This window comes from Hyperoodon ampullatus (assembly GCF_949752795.1).
Source record: "Hyperoodon ampullatus genome assembly, chromosome: 1".
Lineage (NCBI taxonomy): Eukaryota > Metazoa > Chordata > Mammalia > Artiodactyla > Ziphiidae > Hyperoodon > Hyperoodon ampullatus.
Window position 1 is genome coordinate 138,470,197 of NC_136914.1, and position 22,589 is coordinate 138,492,785.

Genomic DNA, 22,589 nt, shown 5'->3' on the forward strand with positions numbered 1-22,589 from the left:
AATGCATTCAAAACAGTGCAAGATTTAACTAATTTAGGACAGTATTCCAACCAATCCCAGCTCAGTTTTCAATTACTTGTGCAGGTTTATATAGTCACAAAAAGTAAATCTCTTCTAATATGTAACTGGCTGATGCCAATTCAGAACACTCCATACCAACACAACAATAACTATGGAAATCATGAGGTATGACTAATGCGGAAAAGAGCAAAACCCAATATCCAAAGTGCATATACTTCAATATAACTGCAATATATTTCTACTTTTGTAAAAAAAAAAAAAAGTTTTCTTTAAACTATAAATCTAAAAGAAAAGCAAATGTATCATTTCACATTCTTTTTCTGAATTTAAAAAACATATACATATTTGTCCTTTGTTTTTGATAAGTTCAAATATGAATTGACAGTGGGGTTATTGGATTCTTTAAGAAAGCTCTATAGAATAGATGACTATAACATACTATATTTTCTTTAAGAAGTATGAGCTGAAATGTTAGGCATTCCTTGTGTTGTTTTTGTGTATATTTAAGGAATGCTGTTCTTATAAACAATGGATTTGAAAATGAAATATATTATTTCAAAAATATATTTGAGACCAAAATATATTACTAGAGGATCTCTATAAAATGTTACCAAGGGCTTCCCCGGTGGCGCAGTGGTTGAGATTCCGCCTGCCGATGCAGGGGACACGGGTTCGTGCCCCGGTCAGGGAGGATCCCACATGCCACGGAGCGGCTGGGCCCATGAGCCATGGCCGCTGAGCCTGCATGTCCAGAGCCTGTGTTCTGCAATGGAAGAGGCCACAGCAGTGAGAAGCCTGCGTACCGCAAAAAAAAAAAAAAAAAATGTTACCAAAATTATACTTATTTGTGAAATCAGGGAAAATGTTTTTAGAATTTATCTTTCTAGAAAAAAATGCTGCCATTTTTCTTCCTTTTTCTTTTTTCTGATTATCACAATTAAACATCAGAGGATTTCCCCCAATAAATACTGATGTAAATGTTGATTTCAAGGGCAAACAACTTTCATAAGAGTCTATTTCTCAGGCAGTTCACCATGTGTTGAGACTGAGGCAGCACTGTTCTGGTGTGAATTGTCATTGGACTGCTGTGAAGTATTCCTCCTGGGAGAGTTTGTTGGGACCCGAAGCTGATTGTCAGGTGTAGGCTTAGCAGCACTCGGTGACTTTGTAGAGGAATTAGATGGAAGTCTGTGACGATTACTCTCCTCACCAGAAGTAGATGAATGTTTTTTTCTTCCAAATTCCTCACGTATAGGGGGCTGCAAATTATGAAAGACAACATAGTGATGATTTTACTATTTTTTTCCTCCCTTCAATTTCTAAGGCCAGACTTTTCTAACAAGGGAAACTATGCCGGCACTTCAGTAAATTTTATTAGTATAATGAAAACTTAACAGCAATTTAAGGTGTTAAACTTAAATTTCCTCCTTATCAGTCAATTCTTTCATTCAACATGTTTATTAAGCTACTCCTATGTTTTAGGGCTTGAACTAAATAGTAGGGCATAAGCGTAAGGCTGGGTTCGTTGTCTCTGGGAAAATGTTTCAGAGAGGCCATTTTCCTTCTTTATGCAACTTCTGTCAGTTGCAAAGCATTTATAACTCTAACCCCTTCCTTCTCCAAACTTCCACAGTATTTAAAATGCAAATAGTCATACTTAACAGCACTGATACAGGAAAACATGACACAAGTTTAAAAGCAGAGGTCTGAATTCTTGGCTTCTGTTCAGATAGGGCAAAAATCACTAGTATTATAAAGCAGGGACGTCTGGTGACAGAACAGGCTGGACCACTCTAGAAACATAACTTTTTTTTTTTTTTTTTTTTTTTTTTTTTTAATTTTTGGTCATGCTGCAAGGCATGAGGGATCTTTGTTCCCTGACCAGGGATCGAATCTGTGCCCCTTGCATTGGGAAGTGCGGAGTCTTAACCACTGAACCGGCAGGGAAGTCTGAAACACAGCTCTTTAATTCCAGAGATGGAGGCACTTCTATTAACTCCATCCCTTGGCTATCAAATCTATTTACACAAAACTACAAAAGACAAACTAATTATAATACTAAGCAGAGATGAACCTAGCCTTCCTTTCACCTCTCTCTTTTCTGCTCTTTTTGATTCTTCTTTCCTTATTTCTCTCTTCTCTTCTTTCTCCTTTTCCTTTATCTTATTATGCTCATCCCCTTCTTTTCTTAAAATGTTTTCCTTTTCCTCTTGAAATCAAATTGTCTAAAGCCTATTCTCCTGTCTCTACGCATGCACATAACATTCTTGCCCTAATTTTATTATGTGGGGAACCATAAATCCATGTTACATGAGCAGGTGTTATGGAAACTATAGGATACAAGTACATAAAAAGTGAAAAATTTAAAAACTGATAGTGAGGGGACTTCCCTGGTGGTCCAGTGGTAAAGAATCTACCTTAAATGCAGGGCACGCGGGTTCAATTTCTGGTCAGGGAACTAAGATCCCACATGTTGTGGGGCAACTAAGCCCATGTGTCACAACTCCTGAGCTCATGTGCCTCAACTAGAGAGCCTGCGTGCTGCAGACTACAGAGCTCACATGCTCTGGAACCCACGTGCCACAACTACAGAGTCCACAGGCCCTGGAGCCTGCACAACACAACTAAAGAAGAGAAAACCCACATGTCACAACTAGAGAGAAGCCTGTGTGCCACAACGAATATCCCGTGTGCTGCAACTAAGACCCGATGCAGCCGAAAATAAATAAAATAAAATAAATAAATAATAAAGAAATCTTTAAAAAAATAAATAAATAAATAAAAACTGCTAGTGAGAAATGAGTAACATATCCACATAAAAGTTACTAAATCCATAAAATGTTTATCATGCATATCAAAATTAAAGTGAACTGACCATTGCTCCATGGTTATGTAAGATATTAACATTTAGGGACTCTGGGTAAACAGAATATATGGGAATTCTCTATACTATTTTTGCACCTCTTTTAAAGTTTGATTTCAAAACTGGAAAGTTAAATTTTCAAAATTAAATTTAAAAAATAAAAATTATAAAATTAAACTTAAGAAAGTCACTGATAGTTCAAGCATAAGAGTAATAAAAATAATACAGGGGAAAGGACTTAAAACTTACATCAACACGGAAGTCTTCCAACTTCTTAAAGCTACAGAGGTATTCCTGAAGTTTGGGGTCAATAGACTGTGTTTTAGATTGAGAATATTTTAGATAAGTCCAAAACTTTTCTAATCCATACAGCTGACCTAATAACAAAGAAGAACATACATGATAAAATATACAGAATCTTTAAAAAATGATTCATATTGGATATGATCCTACCAGCATTAAACCATGTCTTCTATGTACACATTATCTAGACCTTGAAGATAAGACATTGTAATGAATAATGGCAGCTAACATTTATTGAGCATTTGCCATGTAACAGGTATTATTTAAGTGGTTTATTGTATATTAAACTAATTTGAACTATATACAACCCTGTAATATAGGTGCTCTTGGGTATATTACTGATGAGTAAACTGGGCTAACAAGGTTTTGGGGTTTTTTTGTTTGTTTGTTTTTCTAACAAGGTTAAGTAACTTACCCATGGCCACAGAGCTACAAAGTAGGGGAAATGGGATTCAGACTTAGGGATCTAGCCCAGAGTCTGCACTGTTACTCACTGTGCTATTCCACCTTTCCAATCACACTTGCTCATGTTGCATAGAATTTTCATGTAATGGAACATCAGTGAGTAGTCATGTGTGTCAAATGAATAAAGACAAAATACAAATCCATAAAGGAAACACTTCGGAGTGGCTATTTTCCAACATCTCACAAGTAAGACCTTCATACTATATGGTGCTCTATCCTTCATCACAAACCATAATAGTGGCCTGAAAGTCTTAAATAGTCTGCCCTAAAAAAAAGTTCCCAACTCCCTATTTATTGACAGACTCAGATTTACAATTTCCAAATAGAATAAGTTTATTGTTTTGTTTTACCAGATTCGTAGTCTTTTTTGGTTTCTTCTTGGAAATCCTTAAAAATTTCTTGTCTGAATTTTTTTTCCAGTCCATAACTATAAAACCTGAACAGACATTCTAATCCATACCTGTGGGAAGAAAATAAAAAGTTTATAATAAATTTTTTCCTATGACAATGCAAATAGTCATATTTAACAGCACTGATACAGGAAAACATGACACAAATAATCTCAAACAAAAGTGTTCAAATGTATGTAATTTTTAGTATGCAGATTTTTAGCTGAAGTGGTAATTAGTAATCTACAGCTGGCTTTGCTATTTTTGTTGACTCAGGCATAGCATCTCATGGAGGTATACTGGGAATATGCAAAATAAGAGGCAGCCCTTGGACAACTACACTATGGCTTCTTTGAACAGACACAGGATCTCTCCCTGGCATTGCTGAAGAACTCCCTGGTATTTTTCCCTGGTATTTCAAAAGATTTAGTGACATATTGGCAATGTTTTAGATTTTTTCCCAAACCAAGGCTTATAATAGTGTGTTAGTACATGGTATTAAATACTCGAACATAATCTCTAGGAAGATAAAGACCATACTCTTGGGCCATAGACTCTAGGTGTGGTTGACCCATTCAACTATAAAGGGACAAACCTAATTAAATGTCTCCTAAGAGAGCCTTCCTGCTTATAAAGTATATTAAATAAAAGATATTTTGCCAAAAGAATTGTATCACTGCATAAATCAGAAAAATTTGTTTCTTCTTACAGCTATCTAAAGAACCTGAGACAAGTTTTGGACAGTGGATCAAGAAACTACATGGGCTCAACCTTCAACTAATGGTGATGAGCAGAACCCATGAGAGTGGACATGGACAAGGTCAATGGACAGCAGTAAAGGGACCAATCTAGCTCATTCAAATAAAGCATGTCGCAATTTAGAAAATCCCTCATTTAGAATCCTTAAGTCATTCTGGGTGCCTCAGTGGAGGAGAGGCTATATTTCTTCATTCCTGGTATCATAATACTGCCCAACCATTATTCACAGGAAGAAGGATGTGTGTGTGTGTGTGTGTGTATGCATGCATATGTCCTCTGTAACCAGCTTATTTACAAGATAGAGAGTGACGGTCTTTCTGGAAGAATAAACAGGTTTCTTGGTAAGATGGCAAGAGTAATGCAGGACTACCAACCATACACTAACCTGAGCCCTTTCCTTTGGTAGCCATAAATGACACTATTCCTTGAGCTTGTATGACTGAGGCTAAGGGGACTGAGTACTAAAGGAACAACAGTTCAGAATGACAAACCTGCCTTAATACTCCTCTTATGGGATATTATATTGATAGTGGTTCTCAACCTTGACTACATATGTGAACCATCTAGGAAGCTTTTAAAAAAATGCTGATGCCCAGGCTCCACTCCAAACCAATGAAATCATAATCTCTGGGGGTGAAGCCTAGGCTTCTTTCTTTCTTTCTGGAAAGCAGGATTGAGAAATTTTAGGTTTTATCAAGTAAATGACATTTTAGAGGAATGTTAGGATTCTTAGATTTTTGGTAAAGGCCAACTGACTACTACAATATCTGGATTTCTAGTCTTATTTTTTAGCAAACTAATTCCAAAGATCAAAAATATGACATTAATAATACAATCCAAATATGCAGCATAAATCCTGGAGTAAAGAGCAGGGGCAAATGACCAGTCTCTCAGTTGTCATTTACTCACTGACCAATCACTGTGAGACAGCTTAGATGAGTAGAAAACAAAAAGGCTGAGAACCAGAAAGAACTACATTTGAATTCTAGGCTTATAATCATCTCTCTAAAAATGGGGATAATAATATCCTACTTTTCAATAATAGATAATATTTGTAAAGCACTTAGACCAGAGCTGGCACATTGCAGATATGTATGTAATTAATGTTACTTCTCTCCTTTCTTCTTGAAACCATCCTACTGCTAATGTTAGTCAATGGATATATTCAGTACTGATCTTCTTCCTAATAAAAGTAACCCTTTATTGAGCACTTACTATGTATCAGTTAGTATGTTAAGCTATTATAAACATACACAGAATACCATAGGAACAAAGAAGAGGAACTCCCAATCTAGACTTGGGTAGAAATGGGATCAGAAAAGTTATAGAAAGTCCTGAGGAACAAACGGAAATTGTTTGCATAAACAACAAAATATGCTGAGATTAATTATAACAAATGCTTTCAAACTTTTCTAAGTCCAATAGTAAGAAAAATATTTTACCTTGTGACCAAGTCAACACAACACTCACATATATACGTGTGTACATAAAAACATATATGTTTTGTAAATAATTAAATTTGTATTTTTGTATGAATTGTAAAACATATTAACCTTACTATGTTCAGTGCAGTCTGATATTTTCTATTTTTTTAAGTAAGTCAGAACCACTAAATTGATTTCACAACCCACTAACGAGTAGCAAAACACAGTTTGAATGAGAACATCTAGATCAGCCACTACGAAGAACAGTTTGGAGGTTCCTTAGAAAAATAAAAATAGAACTACCATATGATCCAGCAATCCCACTCCTGAGCATGTATCTGGAGAAAATTACAATTTGAAAATATACATGCACCCCAACGTTCATAGCAGCATTATTTACAATAACCAAGACACGGAAGCAACCTAAATGTCCATCGACAGATGAATGAATAAAGATGTGGTACATATATACAATGGAATGGTACTCAACCATAAAAAAAGAATGAAATAATGCCATTTGCAGCAGTATGGATGGACCTAGAGATTGTCATACGAAGTAAGTCAGACAAAGACAAGTATCATATAGATATCACTTATATGTGGAATCTAAAAAGATGATACAAATGAACTTATTTACAAAACAGAAACAGACTCACAGACTTTGAAAACATACTTATGGTTTGTTTTCCAAAGGGGAAAGGGGAGGGGAGGGGTAAATTAGGAGGTTGGGATTAACAATATACACACTACTGTAGATAAAATAGATAATTAACAAGGACCTACTAGCACCGGGAACTCTACTCAAACTATATGGGAAAAGAATCTGAAAAAGAATGGATTATATGTATATGTGTAACTGAATCACTTTGCTGTACACCTGAAACTAACACAACATTGTAAATCAACTATACCCCAAAATAAAATAAAAAGTTTTGAAAGAAAGAAATGGCAAATATTGCCTTCAGTGCCAAGTCTGATAAACTGGCAGCAGCTATCAAAGCTGTGATAAGAAAGACTATAAATCTGAATTCAAGAATAATATTAAACAATGCTGGGATTGATTTAGAGATGTCAGTAATGGACAGAGAAGAGGGAAAAAGAGGTACACATGCCATTTATCTATCATTCCTGATCAAGATCAAGATTCTAGACGAAAATTAGTGGGCTTTATTTTTACACAAGTCAGTGCAAATGTAAATTTTTTTTCAAAGAAATTTATTTGCATATCTTGTATTCCTCTTGAAGATCACAATATTGATTAACAATAGATTCTTATTTGAGCTTTACAAGAGGAATCCATTTTTAGAACCTGAAGAAGGGTAAATTTAGGTAAATATTGAGTGGAAAATTATCTTTTTTCTTCTTCCATCTCATCTTCCTTCCTCCCTTTTCCCAAGAATGAATAGCTTAGCTTGCATGAATCCATTTCATGTTCCTTCTCATCCTCTTGATCTGTTCTCAATTCAGCCCTATTGGCACAAATTCCCCTGAACATTTCTCATGGAAGCAAGATCTAACCTAGACAAAAAGAAGAGTTAGCAAAGCAGAGGGAGGATGAAGAGAAGAATAAGCAGAGGTAAGAATATGTACAGATGTCTAGAGGCTAGAGAGCTCAGTTCATTTGGAGAACATGTAGTTCAGTACCACGGTTGCCTAGAGGACTACAGTTGACCCTTGAACAACGTGCACGCTAGGAGCGCCAACCCTCCCACAGTTAAAAATCTGAGTATAACTTACAAGTTGGCCCTCTGTACACACGGTTTCTCCATATCCACGGTTCCTTATCCACAGATTCAAGCAACCATGGATTATGTAGTACTGTAGTATTTACTATTGAAAAAATTCTGCATATAAGTGGACCCATTCAGTTCAAACTGGTATTGTTGAACAGTCAACTGTAGTAGGAAAAAATGAGACTGAACAGGTGCGTCAGGATGTATCATGAGAGACCTTATTTTTTCTTGTCTCAAGGAATCTTAACTGGTTTGGCTCTAAGCATGTAACAATTTGGGGATGTATATGCACATCCAAGGGAAATCTGTAATGGTAGGGGCAAGAGAGAGAAAAATCTGTCTTTCAAATTACATTTGGCCTTTGTACCAGCCCCTAACATGGTTCCAAACATGATACCCACAAACTTGTGTAGTCCCCTCCTACATTATACCACGGTTGGTCTGTGTGAACACTATAATATGGCAGAAGTGATGTCACTTTCAAGTGCAGGTTAAGTAAGACACCGAAGCGTTCATCTTGGAAATTCTCCCCCTTTCTTAGATCATTCACTCTGGGTGAAGTCACATTGTGAAATGCCCTATGGGGAGACCTATGTGCCAAGGTACTGAAGCCTCCTGCCAATATCCAAGTGAATGAGCTTGAAGAAGATCCTCTAGCCTGAGTCAGGTCTTCAGAGACTGCAGCCCTGTCCAATACCTTGACTGCAATCCTATGAGAGAACTGAACCAGAGCCACCCAGCTAAGCTGTTTCTGGAGTCTTGACCCTTAGAAACTATGAACTAATAAATGTTTGTTGTTTTAAGCTTCTGCGTTCTGGGGTAATTTGCTATGCAGCAATAGAAAACTAACACAGTCCTTCTCCCAGTTATCACGTGGTACTTTCACAGTTCAAAATCAGGCTACTTCCGTACTAGTTTTAGTATTTTTAAAAAATTCCCTCCAAGTGTAAAAATATGAGAAAATATTTGACCTGTAATTTTCTTTTGCATCTTCCCAAGCAAGTTGTCTAAATTCCTCATACATTGTTTTATTGAAGTGATCTCTGAGGAAAAAGGACCAGAAACGAAAGAGGGTATTCATTTTTTGAGACTGGCCAATTCCCAAGTGTTTTCTTTCTGGAAAAAGTCAAAACAGCAGATGTTTTACATAGCATAAAATAAAGAAAGCTGAAACATATTAATCCCCAATTGGGTTTCTTTTAAACAAAGAACAAATAATCCATTTTCTGACTTACTGCTCAAATTTAAGCATTTGTCAATAGTAACAAGAATATAGTAAGCTTTATTTCCTAATGTGTCTAAGCTACAAAATACATGAATAAAGAATATATATAAACCCATTTACTTAAGGCAATTATAACAAAAGACTATTTTAACCTGATATTAAATGTCACAACTTGAATTTTTTAGAATTATGTTTTAATTTTAAAGATAGCTATATAAAGGAAGGCTCTTACCACTTAGGCATCTTCTACGATACACTTGTGGTACACTTGTTGGGTAAAGCCATTTTCCTTCAAAAGTTCGTGAGAAGGGTGCTGAAACTTTGGGAATGAATGAGGAGTACATCCATAACTTCCTACTAGTGGTGCACCTTCTGAAGGTGAAGCATTTGAGCTGCTGTTTGAGGAGGGGGAAAAAAGACTTCAAACTGAAATATCAAGAACCAAGTGTTTAAACCAATTTGTACTATTTGTTTACTGAGAATCTGAGCAGTGGAAAAGGCATTAGTCCCTAAAACTCTCCTAAACTAATGATACACGGATCTACATATGAATTGCTATCTATGTTCAACACATGGGTAAATTCAGAAGTTGATAAAGGACATGGTCATAAATTCTCAAATTAAAACAATAAGTAGAAGCAGATAACTGACTAGCTAGCTTACTCTTCTCTTCCAGACACATTATTAATTTAGTTTATATTTGTTTTTTTCTTATAGTACTGGGGAAATTTTCAATTTTCATGAGTAATTAGGTTAATGATATAAATTGAATAAGTGGATAAAATCTGGCACAAAGGCAATATTTTCATTATCCTAAAGACATACCTGTAATTCTGTAAATCAATTTCACTTCTGAAATTTCGCCTGTATCTATCTTTTCCTTTTCATCTTCACTCTGTTATTCAAATTGAGGCTTTCCTCCTCTTTCACTTGAACTAATTGGTCTCCTTGTTTTTTCAATCCCCCTCCTCTATACTGCCACCAAAATGATCTTCCTAAGACTGCTCTAAATCAGTGGTTCTCAATGTGTGGTCTGTAGATGCTTGGAGGGGTTCCCAAGAACCTTTCAGAAAGTCTGCAAGGTCAAAACTATTTTCACAACAATACTTAGACATTATTTGCCCTCTTCACTGTGTTTACATTTGTACTGATAGTACTAAACAATGGTGTATACAACTGCTGATGCAAACTGAGGCAGTGGCACCAAACTTTACTTACTAGTGGTTATATTATTCACTGCTTTGTACTTGAAAAAAATTTTTAATGCCAGTTTCACCTTAAGAGTTCCTTGATGAAGCAAAAAAAAATTATTAACTTTATGAAATCTCAACACTTGAGTACGTCTCATTGTGTGTGACAAAATGGGACAGAAGCTTTAGTTTTGCAAAATGAGAACATTCTGGAGATATTTCACAACAACGTGAATATACTTAACACTACTGAACTGTACTCCTAAAAATGGTTAAGATGGTGAATATTTCATGCTATGTGTTTTTTATAACAATTAGGGGGAGAAAAGCACTTTTGCAGCATATAAAAATATGATGGCTGTTGTTATGAACTAAATGTTTGTTGAATTCCTAACCCCCAATGTGATGGTACTAGGATGTAAATAAGTCATGACAGTAGAGCTCTCATGAGTGGGATAAGTGTCCTTATGAGAGGAGACACAAGAGAGCTTCCTTCTCTCTCTGCTCTCTGCCATGTGAGGATACAACAAGATGGCCATCTGCAAACTAGGAAGCAGGCTCTCACCAGATATGGGATCTGTTGGCACCTTAATCTTGGATCTGTGAGAAATAAATGTTTGTTGTTTAAGCTCCCCAGCCTATGGCATATTTGTAACAGCAGTACTAACTATAACAGTTGTCTTAAAGCACTCATGTGATAAAACTGTGAGCTGAACTGTTTTTTTCATGGAATACCATTTTTAATTAGAAGAATAGCCAACAAATTATGGTTATTCAGACTTTGTTTTGTGTCAGACATTTCCTTGAAAATGAACAAAATGAGTTTGTAACGTTCAGGAAAAATTCAAGCTTTCATGCAAAAATAAGAATTTTGGAAACTTTGTATTTGTCGCCATGAGCCTAGTAATTCCCACTCATACCTAAACACTTATCTAATGAAACCAGTGCTGGGTTATTTTTTAGGAGTTTGTGTGTGTTGTAAAATATATATGATATTTGTAATTTTAGCCATTCTTAAGTGTACTACTCATCAGCATTACATTTTCACAATGTTATATAACTATTACCACTACCTCTACCAAAACCTTCTTTATCATCCCCAACAAAAACTCTATCCATTAAATAATGAATAATCCCTTTCCCTCTCCCTGCAGTCCCCAGTAACCTCTATTTTACTATGTCTTTGACTATTCTAGGTACCTCATATAAGTGGAAACATACTATATTCATCCTTCTCAGTCTGCCTTATATCACTAAGCATGTTCTCAAGGTCCATCCATGTTGAAGCTGAAATCAAAATTTCATTCTTTTATATGGTTGAATCATATTCCATTGTATGTATATACCTACTATGTTTATCTAGTCATCTGCTGATGGACTCTAGTGTTGTTTCCACCTTCTGGCTATTATGAATAATGCTGCTATAAACATGGCATAAAAATATCTGTTCAACTCCCTCTTTTCAATTCTTTTGGATATATACCTAGGAGTCAAATAGCTAGGTCATGTGTTAGTTCTGTGTTTTACCATTTTGAGAAAATGCCAAACTGCTTTCCACAATGGCTGCAGCATTTTATATTTCCAAGAGCAATGCACAGGGTTCTAATTTCTCCACGTCCACACAAATATTTCCTTTCAGTTTTTTTGATTATACATATCTGTATTAGTCAGCTCAGCTGCCATAACAAGATACCACAGACTAGATGGCTTACACAATAGAAATTTATGTTTGCACAGTTCTGGAGGCTAGAAGTCCAAGATCATAGTGCCAGCAGTGTTGGCTTCTGGGGAGGCCTCTCTTCCTGGCTTACAGAGAACCACCTTCTCATTGTGTCCTCACATGGCCTTTCCTCTGTCTACACGCAGAAAGAGAGAGATCTCTGGTGTCTCTTCCTCTTCTTATAAGGTCAGATTAGGGCCCCATTGTATGGTTTCATTTAACCTTAATTATCTCCTTAAAGGCCATATCTCAAATACAGTCAAGCAGGGGGGTTAGGGTTTCAGCATATAATTTCAGAGAGACAATTCAGTCCATAACACCATCCTAATGGGTATGAAGAGATATCACATTGTGGTTTTTGATTTGCATTTCTCTAATGATTAATGATATGGAACACATTTTCATGGGTTTATTGGCCATTTGTATATCTTCTCTGGAGAAATGTCTATTCAAATCCTTTCCCAATTTTTGAATTGGGTTTTTTGGGAGACTTCTATATATTTGGAATATTAACCCCTTATCAGATATATAATTTGCAAATATTTTCTCCTATTCAGTAGGTTGTCTCTTCACTCTGATAGTTTCCTTTGATACACAAAAGTTCATAATTATGATGAAGTAAAATTTATCAATTTTTCTCTTTTATTGTCTGTGTTTTTGGTGTCATGCTCAAGAAACTACTGTCAAATCTAGGGTCATAAAGATGTTCCCCTACATTTTCTTCTAAGAGTTTTACAGTTTTAGCTGTTAAGTTTAGATCTTTGATCCATTTTACTTTTTTGGTATCTGGTATAAAGTATGGATCCCATCCTTTCACACATTGGATATACAGTTTTCCCGGCACCATTTGTTAAAAAGATGACCCTCTCCTTCACTGAACAGTCTCAGCACCCTTGTAGAAAATAAACTGACCATATATGACAGATTTTATTTCTAGACTCTCTATTCCATTGGTCTATACGTCTGTCCTTATGCCAAGACCATACTGATTTAATTATTGTAGCCTTGTAGTAACTTTCAAAGTTGGGAAGTGTTGGTCCTCCAATTTTATTCTTCTTTTTAAGGTCATTTGGGCTTTTCAGGGCTACTTGCAATTCCATATAAATTTGAGGATCAGCTTTTCCATTTTTGTGAAAAAGGCTATTGGAATTTTTGTAGGGATTGTGTTGAATCTGTAGATCACTTTGGATTATAATAATGTCTTAACAATGTTAAGTCTTCCTATCCATGAAAATGGATTGTCTTTCCATTAATTTAGGTCTCCTATAATTTTTTCATCAATGTGCTTTGTAGTTTTCAATGTATAAGTCTTTCACCTCCTTGGCTAGATTTATTCCTAAGTATTTAATTTTTAGATGCTAATGTAAATACAACTGCTTTCTTAATTTACTTTTCAAATCGTTCAATGCTGCATATAGAAACACAACTGATTTATGTGTATTTTGTACAGTGCAACTTTGCCAAATTTGTTTATTAGCTTCAGTTTCTTTCTTGTTTTTTTTTTTTAACAGCTTTAATGAGGTATAATTTCATTCAATAAACTGTACACAATTTAAGCCTGTATGTAATTTTTAAAGATACACATACATGCTCATGAAACCATAACCACAATCAAGAAAGTGATGACATTTATCACCTGGGAAAGTCCGCTCAGGCCCCTTGGAAATCCTTCCACCCCTCCCTTCCCCCTCAAGCAACCACCATCTGCTTTCTGCTACTATCAATTAGTTTGCAGTTCCTAGACTTTTTAAAATTTTTTTTAATTTTTTTTATTTTTTTTAGTTTCTGCTTTATAACAAAGTGAATCAGTCATACATATACATCTGTTCCCACATCCCTTCCCTCTTGCATCTCCCTCCCTCCCACCCTCCCTATCCCACCCCTCCAGGCGGTCACAAAGCACCGAGCTGATCTCCCTGTGCTATGAGGCTGCTTCCCACTATCTACCTTACGTTTGGTAGTGTATATATGTCCATGCCTCTCTTTCGCTTTGTCACAGCTTACCCTTCCCCCTCCCCATATCCTCAAGTCCATTCTCAAGTAGGTCTGTGTCTTTATTCCTGTTTTACCCCTAGGTTCTCCGTGACATTTTTTTTTCTTAAATTCCATATATATGTGTTAGCATACGGTATTTGTCTTTCTCTTTCTGACTTACTTCACTCTGTATGACAGACTCTAGGTCTATCCACCTCATTACAAATAGCTCAGTTTCGTTTCTTTTTATGGCTGAGTAATATTCCATTGTATATATGTGCCACATCTTCTTTATCCATTCATCCGATGATGGACACTTAGGTTGTTTCCATCTCCGGGCTATTGTGAATAGAGCTGCAATGAACATTTTGGTACATGTCTCTTTTTGAATTATGGTTTTCTCAGGGTATATGCCTAGTAGTGGGATTGCTGGGTCATATGGTAATTCTATTTTTAGTTTTTTAAGGAACCTCCATACTGTTCTCCATAGTGGCTGTACCAATTCACATTCCCACCAGCAGTGCAAGAGTGTTCCCTTTTCTCCACACCCTCTCCAGCATTTATTGTTTCTAGATTTCTTGATGATGGCCATTCTGACTGGTGTGAGATGATATCTCATTGTAGTTTTGATTTGCATTTCTCTAATGATTAATGATGTTGAGCATTCTTTCATGTGTTTGTTGGCAGTCTGTATATCTTCTTTGGGGAAATGCCTATTTAAGTCTTCTGCCCATTTTTGGATTGGGTTGTTTGTTTTTTTGCTATTGAGCTGCATGAGCTGCTTATAAATTTTGGAGATTAATCCTTTGTCAGTTGCTTCATTTGCAAATATTTTCTCCCATTCTGAGGGTTGTCTTTTGGTCTTGTTTATGGTTTCCTTTGCTGTGCAAAAGCTTTGAAGTTTCATTAGGTCCCATTTGTTTATCTTTGTTTTTATTTCCATTTCTCTAGGAGGTGGGTCCAAAAGGATCTTGCTGTGATTTATGTCATAGAGTGTTCTGCCTATGTTTTCCTCTAAGAGTTTGATTGTCTGGCCTTACATTTAGGTCTTTAATCCATTTTGAGCTTATTATTGTGTATGGTGTTAGGGAGTGATCTAATCTCATACTTTTACATGTCCCTGTCGAGTTTTCCCAGCACCACTTATTGAAGAGGCTGTCCTTTCTCCACTGTACATTCCTGCCTCCTTTATCAAAGATAAGTTGACCATATGTGCATGGGTTTATCTCTGGGCTTTCTATCCTGTTCCATTGATCTATCTTTCTGTTTTTGTGCCAGTACCACACTGTGTTGATTACTGTAGCTTTGTAGTATAGTCTGAAGTCAGAGAGCCTGATTCCTCCAGCTCCATTTCTCGTTCTCAAGATTGCTTTGGCTATTCAGGGTCTTTTGTTTTTCCAAACAAATTGTGAAATTTTTTGTTCTAGTTCTGTGAAAAATGCCAGTGGTAGTTTGATAGGGATTGCATTGAATCTGTAGATTGCTTTGGGTAGTAGAGTCATTTTCACAATATTGATTCTTCCAATCCAGGAGCATGGTATATCTCTCCATCTATTTGTATCATCTTTAATTTCTTGCATCAGTGTCTTATAATTTTCTGCATACAGGTCTTTTGTCTCCTTAGGTAGGTTTATTCCTAGATATTTTATTCTTTTTGTTGCAATGGTAAATGGGAGTGTTTTCTTGATTTCACTTGCAGATTTTTCATCATTAGTGTACAGGAATGCCGGAGATTTCTGTGCATTAATTTTGTATCCTGCTACTTTACCAAATTCATTGATTAGCTCTAGTAGTTTTCTGGTAGCATCTTTAGGATTCTCTATGTATAGTATCATGTCATCTGCAAACAGTGACAGCTTTACTTCTTCTTTTCCAATTTGGATTCCTTTTATTTCCTTTTCTTCTCTGATTGCTGTGGCTAAAACTTCCAAAACTAAGTTGAATAAGGGTGGTGAGAGTGGGCAGCCTTGTCTTGTTCCTGATCTTAGTGGAAATGGTTTCAGTTTTTCACCATTGAGGACGATATTGGCTGTGGGTTTGTCATATATGGCCTTTATTATGTTGAGGTATGTTCCCTCTATGCCTACTTTCTGGAGGGTTTTTATCATAAATGGGTGTTGAATTTTGTCGAAAGCTTTCTCTGTATCTATTGAGATGATCATATGGTTTTTCTTCTTCAATTTGTTAATATGGTGTATCACATTGATTGATTTGCATATATTGAAGAATCCTTGCATTCCTGGAATAAACCCCACTTGATCATGGTGTATGATCCTTTTAATGTGCTGTTGGATTCTGTTTGCTAGTATTTTGTTGAGGATTTTTGCATCTATGTTCATCAGTGATATTGGCCTGTAGTTTTCTTTCTTTGTGACATCCTTGCCTGGTTTTGGTATCAAGGTGATGGTGGCCTCGTAGAATGAGTTTGGGAGTGCTCCTCCCTCTGCTATATTTTGGAAGAGTTTGAGAAGGATAGGTGTTAGCTCTTCTCTAAATGTTTGATAGAATTCGCCTGTGAAACCATCTGGTCCTGGGCTTTTGTTTGTTGGAAGATTTTTAATCACAGTTTCAATTTCAGTGCTTGTGATTGGTCTATTCATATTTTCTATTTCTTCCTGATTCAGTCTTGGCAGGTTGTGCATTTCTAAGAATTTGTCCATTTCTTCCAGGTTGTCCATTTTATTGGCATAGAGTTGCTTGTAGTAATCTCTCATGATCTTTTGTATTTCTGCAGTGTCAGTTGTTACTTCTCCTTTTTCATTTCTAATTCTATGGATTTGAGTCTTCTCCCTTTTTTTCTTGATGAGTCTGGCTAATGGTTTGTCAAGTTTGTTTATCTTCTCAAAGAACCAGCTTTTAGATTTATTGATCTTTGTTATCGTTTCCTTCATTTCTTTTTCATTTATTTCTGATCTGATCTTTATGATTTCTTTCCTTCTGCTAACTTTGGGGTTTTTTTGTTCTTCTTTCTCTAATTGCTTTAGGTGCAGGGTCAGGTTGTTTCTTCGAGATGTTTCCTGTTTCTTAAGGTGGGATTGTATTGCTATAAACTTCTCCCTTAGAACTGCTTTTGCTGCGTCCCATAGGTTTTGGGTCGTCGTGTCTCCATTGTCATTTGTTTCTAGGTATTTTTTTATTTCCTCTTTGATTTCTTCCGTGATCACTTCGTTTTTGGGTAGTGTATTGTTTAGCCTCCATGTGTTTGTATTTTTTACAGATCTTTTCCTGTAATTGACGTCTAGTCTCATAGCATTGTGGTCAGAAAAGATACTTGATACAATTTCAATTTTCTTAAATTTACCAAGGCTTGATTTGTGCCCCAAGATATGATCTATCCTGGAGAATGTTCCATGAGCACTTGAGAAAAATGTGTATTCTGTTATTTTTGGATGGAATGTCCTATAAATATCAATTAAGCCCATCTTGTTTAATGTATCATTTAAAGCTTGTGTTTCCTTATTTATTTTCATTTTGGATGATCTGTCCATTGGTGAAAGTGGGGTGTTAAAGTCCCCTACTATGAGTGTGTTACTTTCGATTTCCCCTTTTATGGCTGTTAGTATTTGCCTTATGTATTGAGGTGCTCCTAAGTTGGGTGCATAAATATTTACAATTGTTATATCTTCTTCTTGGATCGATCCCTTGATCATTTTGTAGTGTCCTTCTTTGTCTCTTCTAATAGTCTTTATTTTAAAGTCTATTTTGTCTGATATAAGAATTGCTACTCCAGCTTTCTTTTGATTTCCATTTGCATGGAATATCTTTTTCCATCCCCTTACTTTCAGTGTGTATGTGTCTCTAGGTCTGAAGTGGGTCTCTTGTAGACAGCATATATATGGGTCTTGTTTTTGTATCCATTCAGCCAATCTGTGTCTTTTGGTGGGAGCATTTAGTCCATTTACATTTAAGGTAATTATTGATATGTATGTTCCTGTTCCCATTTCCTTAATTGTTTTGGGATTGTTATTGTAGGTCTTTTCCTTCTGTTGTGTTTCTTGCCTAGAGAAGTTCCTTTAGCATTTGTTGTAAAGCTGGTTTGGTGGTACTGAACTCTCTCAGCTTTTGCTTGTCTGTAAAGGTTTTAATTTGTCCGTCAAATCTGAATGAGACCCTTGCTGGGTAGAGTAGTCTTGGTTGCAGGTTTTTCTCCTTCATCACTTTAAGTATGTCCTGCCACTCCCTTCTGGCTTGTAGAGTTTCTGCTGAGAGATCAGCTGTTAACCTGATGGGGATTCCCTTGTGTGTTATTTGTTGTTTTTCCCTTGCTGCTTTTAATATGATTTCTTTGTGTTTAATTTTTGACAGTTTGATTAATATGTGTCTTGGCATATTTCTCCTTGGATTTATTCTGTATGGGACTCTCTGTGCCTCCTGGACTTGATTAACTATTTCCTTTCCCATATTAGGGAAGTTTTCAACTATAATCTCTTCAAATATTTTCTCAGTCCCTTTCTTTTTCTCTTCTTCTTCTGGAACCCCTATAATTCGAATGTTGGTGCGTTTCATGTTGTCCCAGAGGTCTCTGAGACTGTCCTCTGTTCTTTTCATTCTTTTTTCTTTATTTTGCTCTGCAGCAGTTATTTCCACTATTTTATCTTCCACCTCACTTATCCGTTCTTCTGCCTCAGTTATTCTGCTATTGATCCCATCTAGAGTATTTTTCATTTCATTTATTGTGTTTTTAATCGATGCTTGATTCATCTTTAGTTCTTCTAGGTCCTTGTTAACTGTTTCTTGCATTTTGTCTATTCTATTTCCAAGATTTTGGATCTTGGAAATAGAATCTTGGATCATCTTTACTATCATTATTCTGCATTCTTTTTCAGGTAGACTGCCTATTTCCTCTTCATTTATTAGGTCTGATGGGTTTTTATCTTGCTCCTTCTCCTGCTGTGTGTTTTCTGTTTTCTCATTTTGCTTATGTTATTGTTTTTGGGGTCTCCTTTTTGCAGGCTGCAGGTTCGTAGTTCCCGTTGTTTTTGGTGTCTGTCTCCAGTGGCTAAGGTTGGTTTAGTGGGTTGTGTAGGCTTCCTGGTGGAGGGGACTAGTGCCTGTGTTCTGGTGGATGAGCCTGGATCTTGTCTTTCTGGTGGACAGGTCCACGTCTGGTGGTGTGTTTTGGGGTGTCTGTGGACTTTTTATGAGTTTAGGCAGCCTCTCTGCTAATGGGTGGCGTCGTGTTCCTGTCTTGCTATTTGTTTGGCATACGGTGTCCAGCACTGTAGCTTGCTGGTCGTTGAGTGAAGCTGGTTGCTGGTGTTGAGATGGAGATTTCTGGAAGATTTTCGCCGTTTGATATCATGTGGAGCTGGGATGTCTCTTGTGGACCAGTGTCTTAAAGTTGGCTCTCCCACCTCAGAGGCACAGCACTGACTCCTGGCTCCTCAATTTGGGATGATTCGTTGTCTATTCATGTATTTCACAAATGCAGGGTACATCAAGTTGATTGTGGAGCTTTAATCCACTGCTTCTGAGGCTGCTGGGAGAGATTTCCCTTTCTCTTCTTTGTTCTCACAGCTTCCGGGTCTCAGCTTTGCATTTGGCCCCCCCTCTCTGTGTAGGTCGCCGGAGGGCGTCTGCGCCAGAGGGCGCAGACAGGACAGGGTTAAAGGAGCAGCCGCTTCGGGGACTCTGGCTCACTCAGACCGGGGGGCAGGGAGGGGCATGGAGTGCGGGTGGAGCCTGCAGCGGCAGAAGACGGCGTGATGTTGCACCAACCCGAGGCGTGCCATGCGTTCTCCCAGGGAAGCCATCCCTGGATCCCGGGACCCCGGCAGTGACGAGCTTCACAGGCTCCCCGGAAGGGGGGCATGGACAGTGACCTGCGCTCGCACACAGGCCTCGCGGTGGCGGCAGAAGCCCCAGCGTCCCACGCCCGTTTGTGGGGTCCACGCTTTCAGCCGCGGCTCGTGCCCGTCTCTGGACCTCCTGCAAGCAGCGCTCTTAATCCCCTTTCCTCGCACACCAGGAAACAAAGAGGGAAGAAAAAGTCTCTTGCCTCTTCGGCAGGTCCAAACTTTTTCCCGTACTCCCTCCCGGCTAGCTGTGGCGCATTAGCCCCTTCAGGCTGTGTTCATGCCGCCAACCCCAGTCCTCTCCCTGCGCTCCGAATGAAACCCGAAACTCAGCTCCCAGCGCCGCCCGCCCCAGTGGGCGAGCAGACAAGCCTCTCGGGCTGGTGAGTGCCGCTCGGCACCAATCCTCTGTGCTGGAATCTCTCCGCTTTGCCCTACCCAGGTACGTGGGGTGTTGCTTGCCTTTTGGGAGGTCTGAGGTCTTCTGCCAGCGTACAGTTGGTGTTCTGTAGGAGTTGTTCCACGTGTAGCTGTATTTCTGGTGTATCTGTGGGGAGGAAGGTGATCTCCGCATCTTACTCTTCCGCCATCTTCCCCGGAAGTCTCTTTCTTGTTGATTCTTTGGAATTTTCTATTTATGGAATCACATTATTTGTGACTAGAGATAGATTTACCTCTTCCTTTCATATTTGATGTTCTTTCTTTCATTTTTTTCTCTATTAATTCTGGCTAGGACTTCCAGCACAACAGTGAATACCAACGGCAAAAGCGTGTATCCCTGTCTTTTTCCTGATCTTAGGGGGACAGCTTTCAGTCTTTCACCATTGAGTATAATGCCAGCCATGGGTTTCTCATAAATGCTTTTTTCATGTGAGGAATTTTCTCTCCAATACTAGTTTTCTAAGAGGTTTTAATCATAAAAGGAAGTTGGATTTTGTCCTTTTCTATGTCAATTGATATGATTATGTAGTTTTTCCCTTAGGTCTATTAATATGATATATAATGTTGATTTTCTTGTATTGTACCACTCTTGTACTGCTGGGATAAATCCTGCTTGCCATGGTGAATAATCCTTTTATTATGCGATTGGATTTCATTTGCTAATATTTTGTTGAGGACATATGCATCTATATTCATAGGGATACTGGCATATAATTTTATTTTCTTGTGATATTTTTTATCTGGCTTTGGTATTAGGGTAATGCAGGCCTCAGAGAATAAATATTCCCTTCTCTTCAATTTTTTGAAGGAGTCTGAAGAGAGTTAGTGTTAATTCTTCTTCACCTATTTGGTAGAACTTACTAGTGAAGCAATTTGGTCCAGAACTTTCTTTGTTAGGGATTTTTGATTCCTGATTTGATCTCTTTACTTCTTATAGGTGGGTCGAATCTTTTATTTCTTATTGAATCAGTTTAGGTAATTTATATGTTTCAAGGAATTTATGCATTCCTTCTAGGTTACCTAATTTGTTGATGTATAGTAATTTGTTCATAGTATTCTCTTAGAATCCCTTCTATCTCTATAAGGTCAGTAGTAATGTCTCCATTTTCATTTCTGATTTTAGTTACTTGTATCTCCTTTTTTTCCCTTGGCAGTCCAGCTAAAGAAAGGCTTGTCAGTTTGTTGATCTTCTTAAAGAACCAACTTTTGATTTCACTGATTTTCTCTACTGTTTTACTCTTCTCCATATTATTTATTTTTACTCTAATCTTTAATATTTTTTTTCTTCTGCTATCTTTGTTTTTAGTTTGCTCTTCCATTTTGAATTCCTTAAGGTAAAATGTTAGGCTATTGATTTCTCTTCTTTTTAAATGTGATTTCTCTTCTTTTCTCTTTTTTTCTCTTCTTTTTACAGCTATAATTTTCCTGCACCCCATAAGATGTGGTATGCTGTGTTTCCACTTTCATTCATCTCTAAGTACAGTCATCCCTCAGTATTCATGGAGGACTGGTTACAGAACCCTTCATGGATGCGAAACCCATGGATATGGAGGGCCAACTGTAATTTCCATTGCAATTTCTTCTTTGACCCATGGGGTACTTAAGAATGTGTTGTTTAATTTCCACATATTTGTGAATTTTCATTTTCCTTCTGTTAGGGATTTCTAACATCATCCCACTGTGGTCAGAGAGGATACCTCGTGTGACATTTCTTTTAAAATCTATTGAAACTTCTGTTACGGCCTAACATATGGTCTATTGTGGAGAATGTCCCACGTGTACTTATGAATTTGTATTCTTCTATTGCTGGGTGAAATATTCTATAAATGTCTGTTAGGTCTAATTGGCTTATTATGTTGCTCAAGTCCTCTATTTTGTTAATCATCTTATGTTGAGTTGATCTATGCATTACTGAAATCAGGGTATTGAAATCTCCAACTATTCTTGTAGAACTATTTATTTCTCCTCTCAATTCTGTCAGTTTTTGCTTCATATAACTCCCGAAGGGCTGTTATTAGTTCCATAAATGTTTATAATGAAACTTCTATTAATATATAATGTCCTTATCTCTTGTAATATTTTTGGATTTAAAGTGTATTTTGTTTGATATTAAAATAGCCACCCCAGCTCTCTTAAATTTGCATCTTTTCACTTTCAATCTATTTGTGTCTTTGAATCTAACATGAGTCTGTTGTAGACAGTATATAGTTGGATCATGTTCTTAATCCATTCTGCCAATCTGTGCCTTCTGATTGGAAAATGCAATCTATTCATATTTAAAGTACTT

The 22,589-nt window shown here is 37.1% G+C and overlaps 1 protein-coding gene across 1 annotated transcript in view; it reads right to left on the minus strand.

Annotated features, from left to right (window-relative positions):
* Positions 1 to 1,034: 1,034 nt before the first annotated feature.
* LARP1B (La ribonucleoprotein 1B) overlaps positions 1,035 to 22,589 on the minus strand; it is a gene marked incomplete at both ends in the record, with an annotated part of 144,015 nt that continues 122,460 nt past the window's right edge. Inside the window, 6 exon segments of the mRNA XM_079707322.1 lie at positions 1,035 to 1,280; positions 3,134 to 3,261; positions 4,003 to 4,112; positions 8,929 to 9,073; positions 9,415 to 9,436; positions 9,439 to 9,577. Coding sequence (XP_079563448.1) covers positions 1,035 to 1,280; positions 3,134 to 3,261; positions 4,003 to 4,112; positions 8,929 to 9,073; positions 9,415 to 9,436; positions 9,439 to 9,577 — 790 coding nt within the window.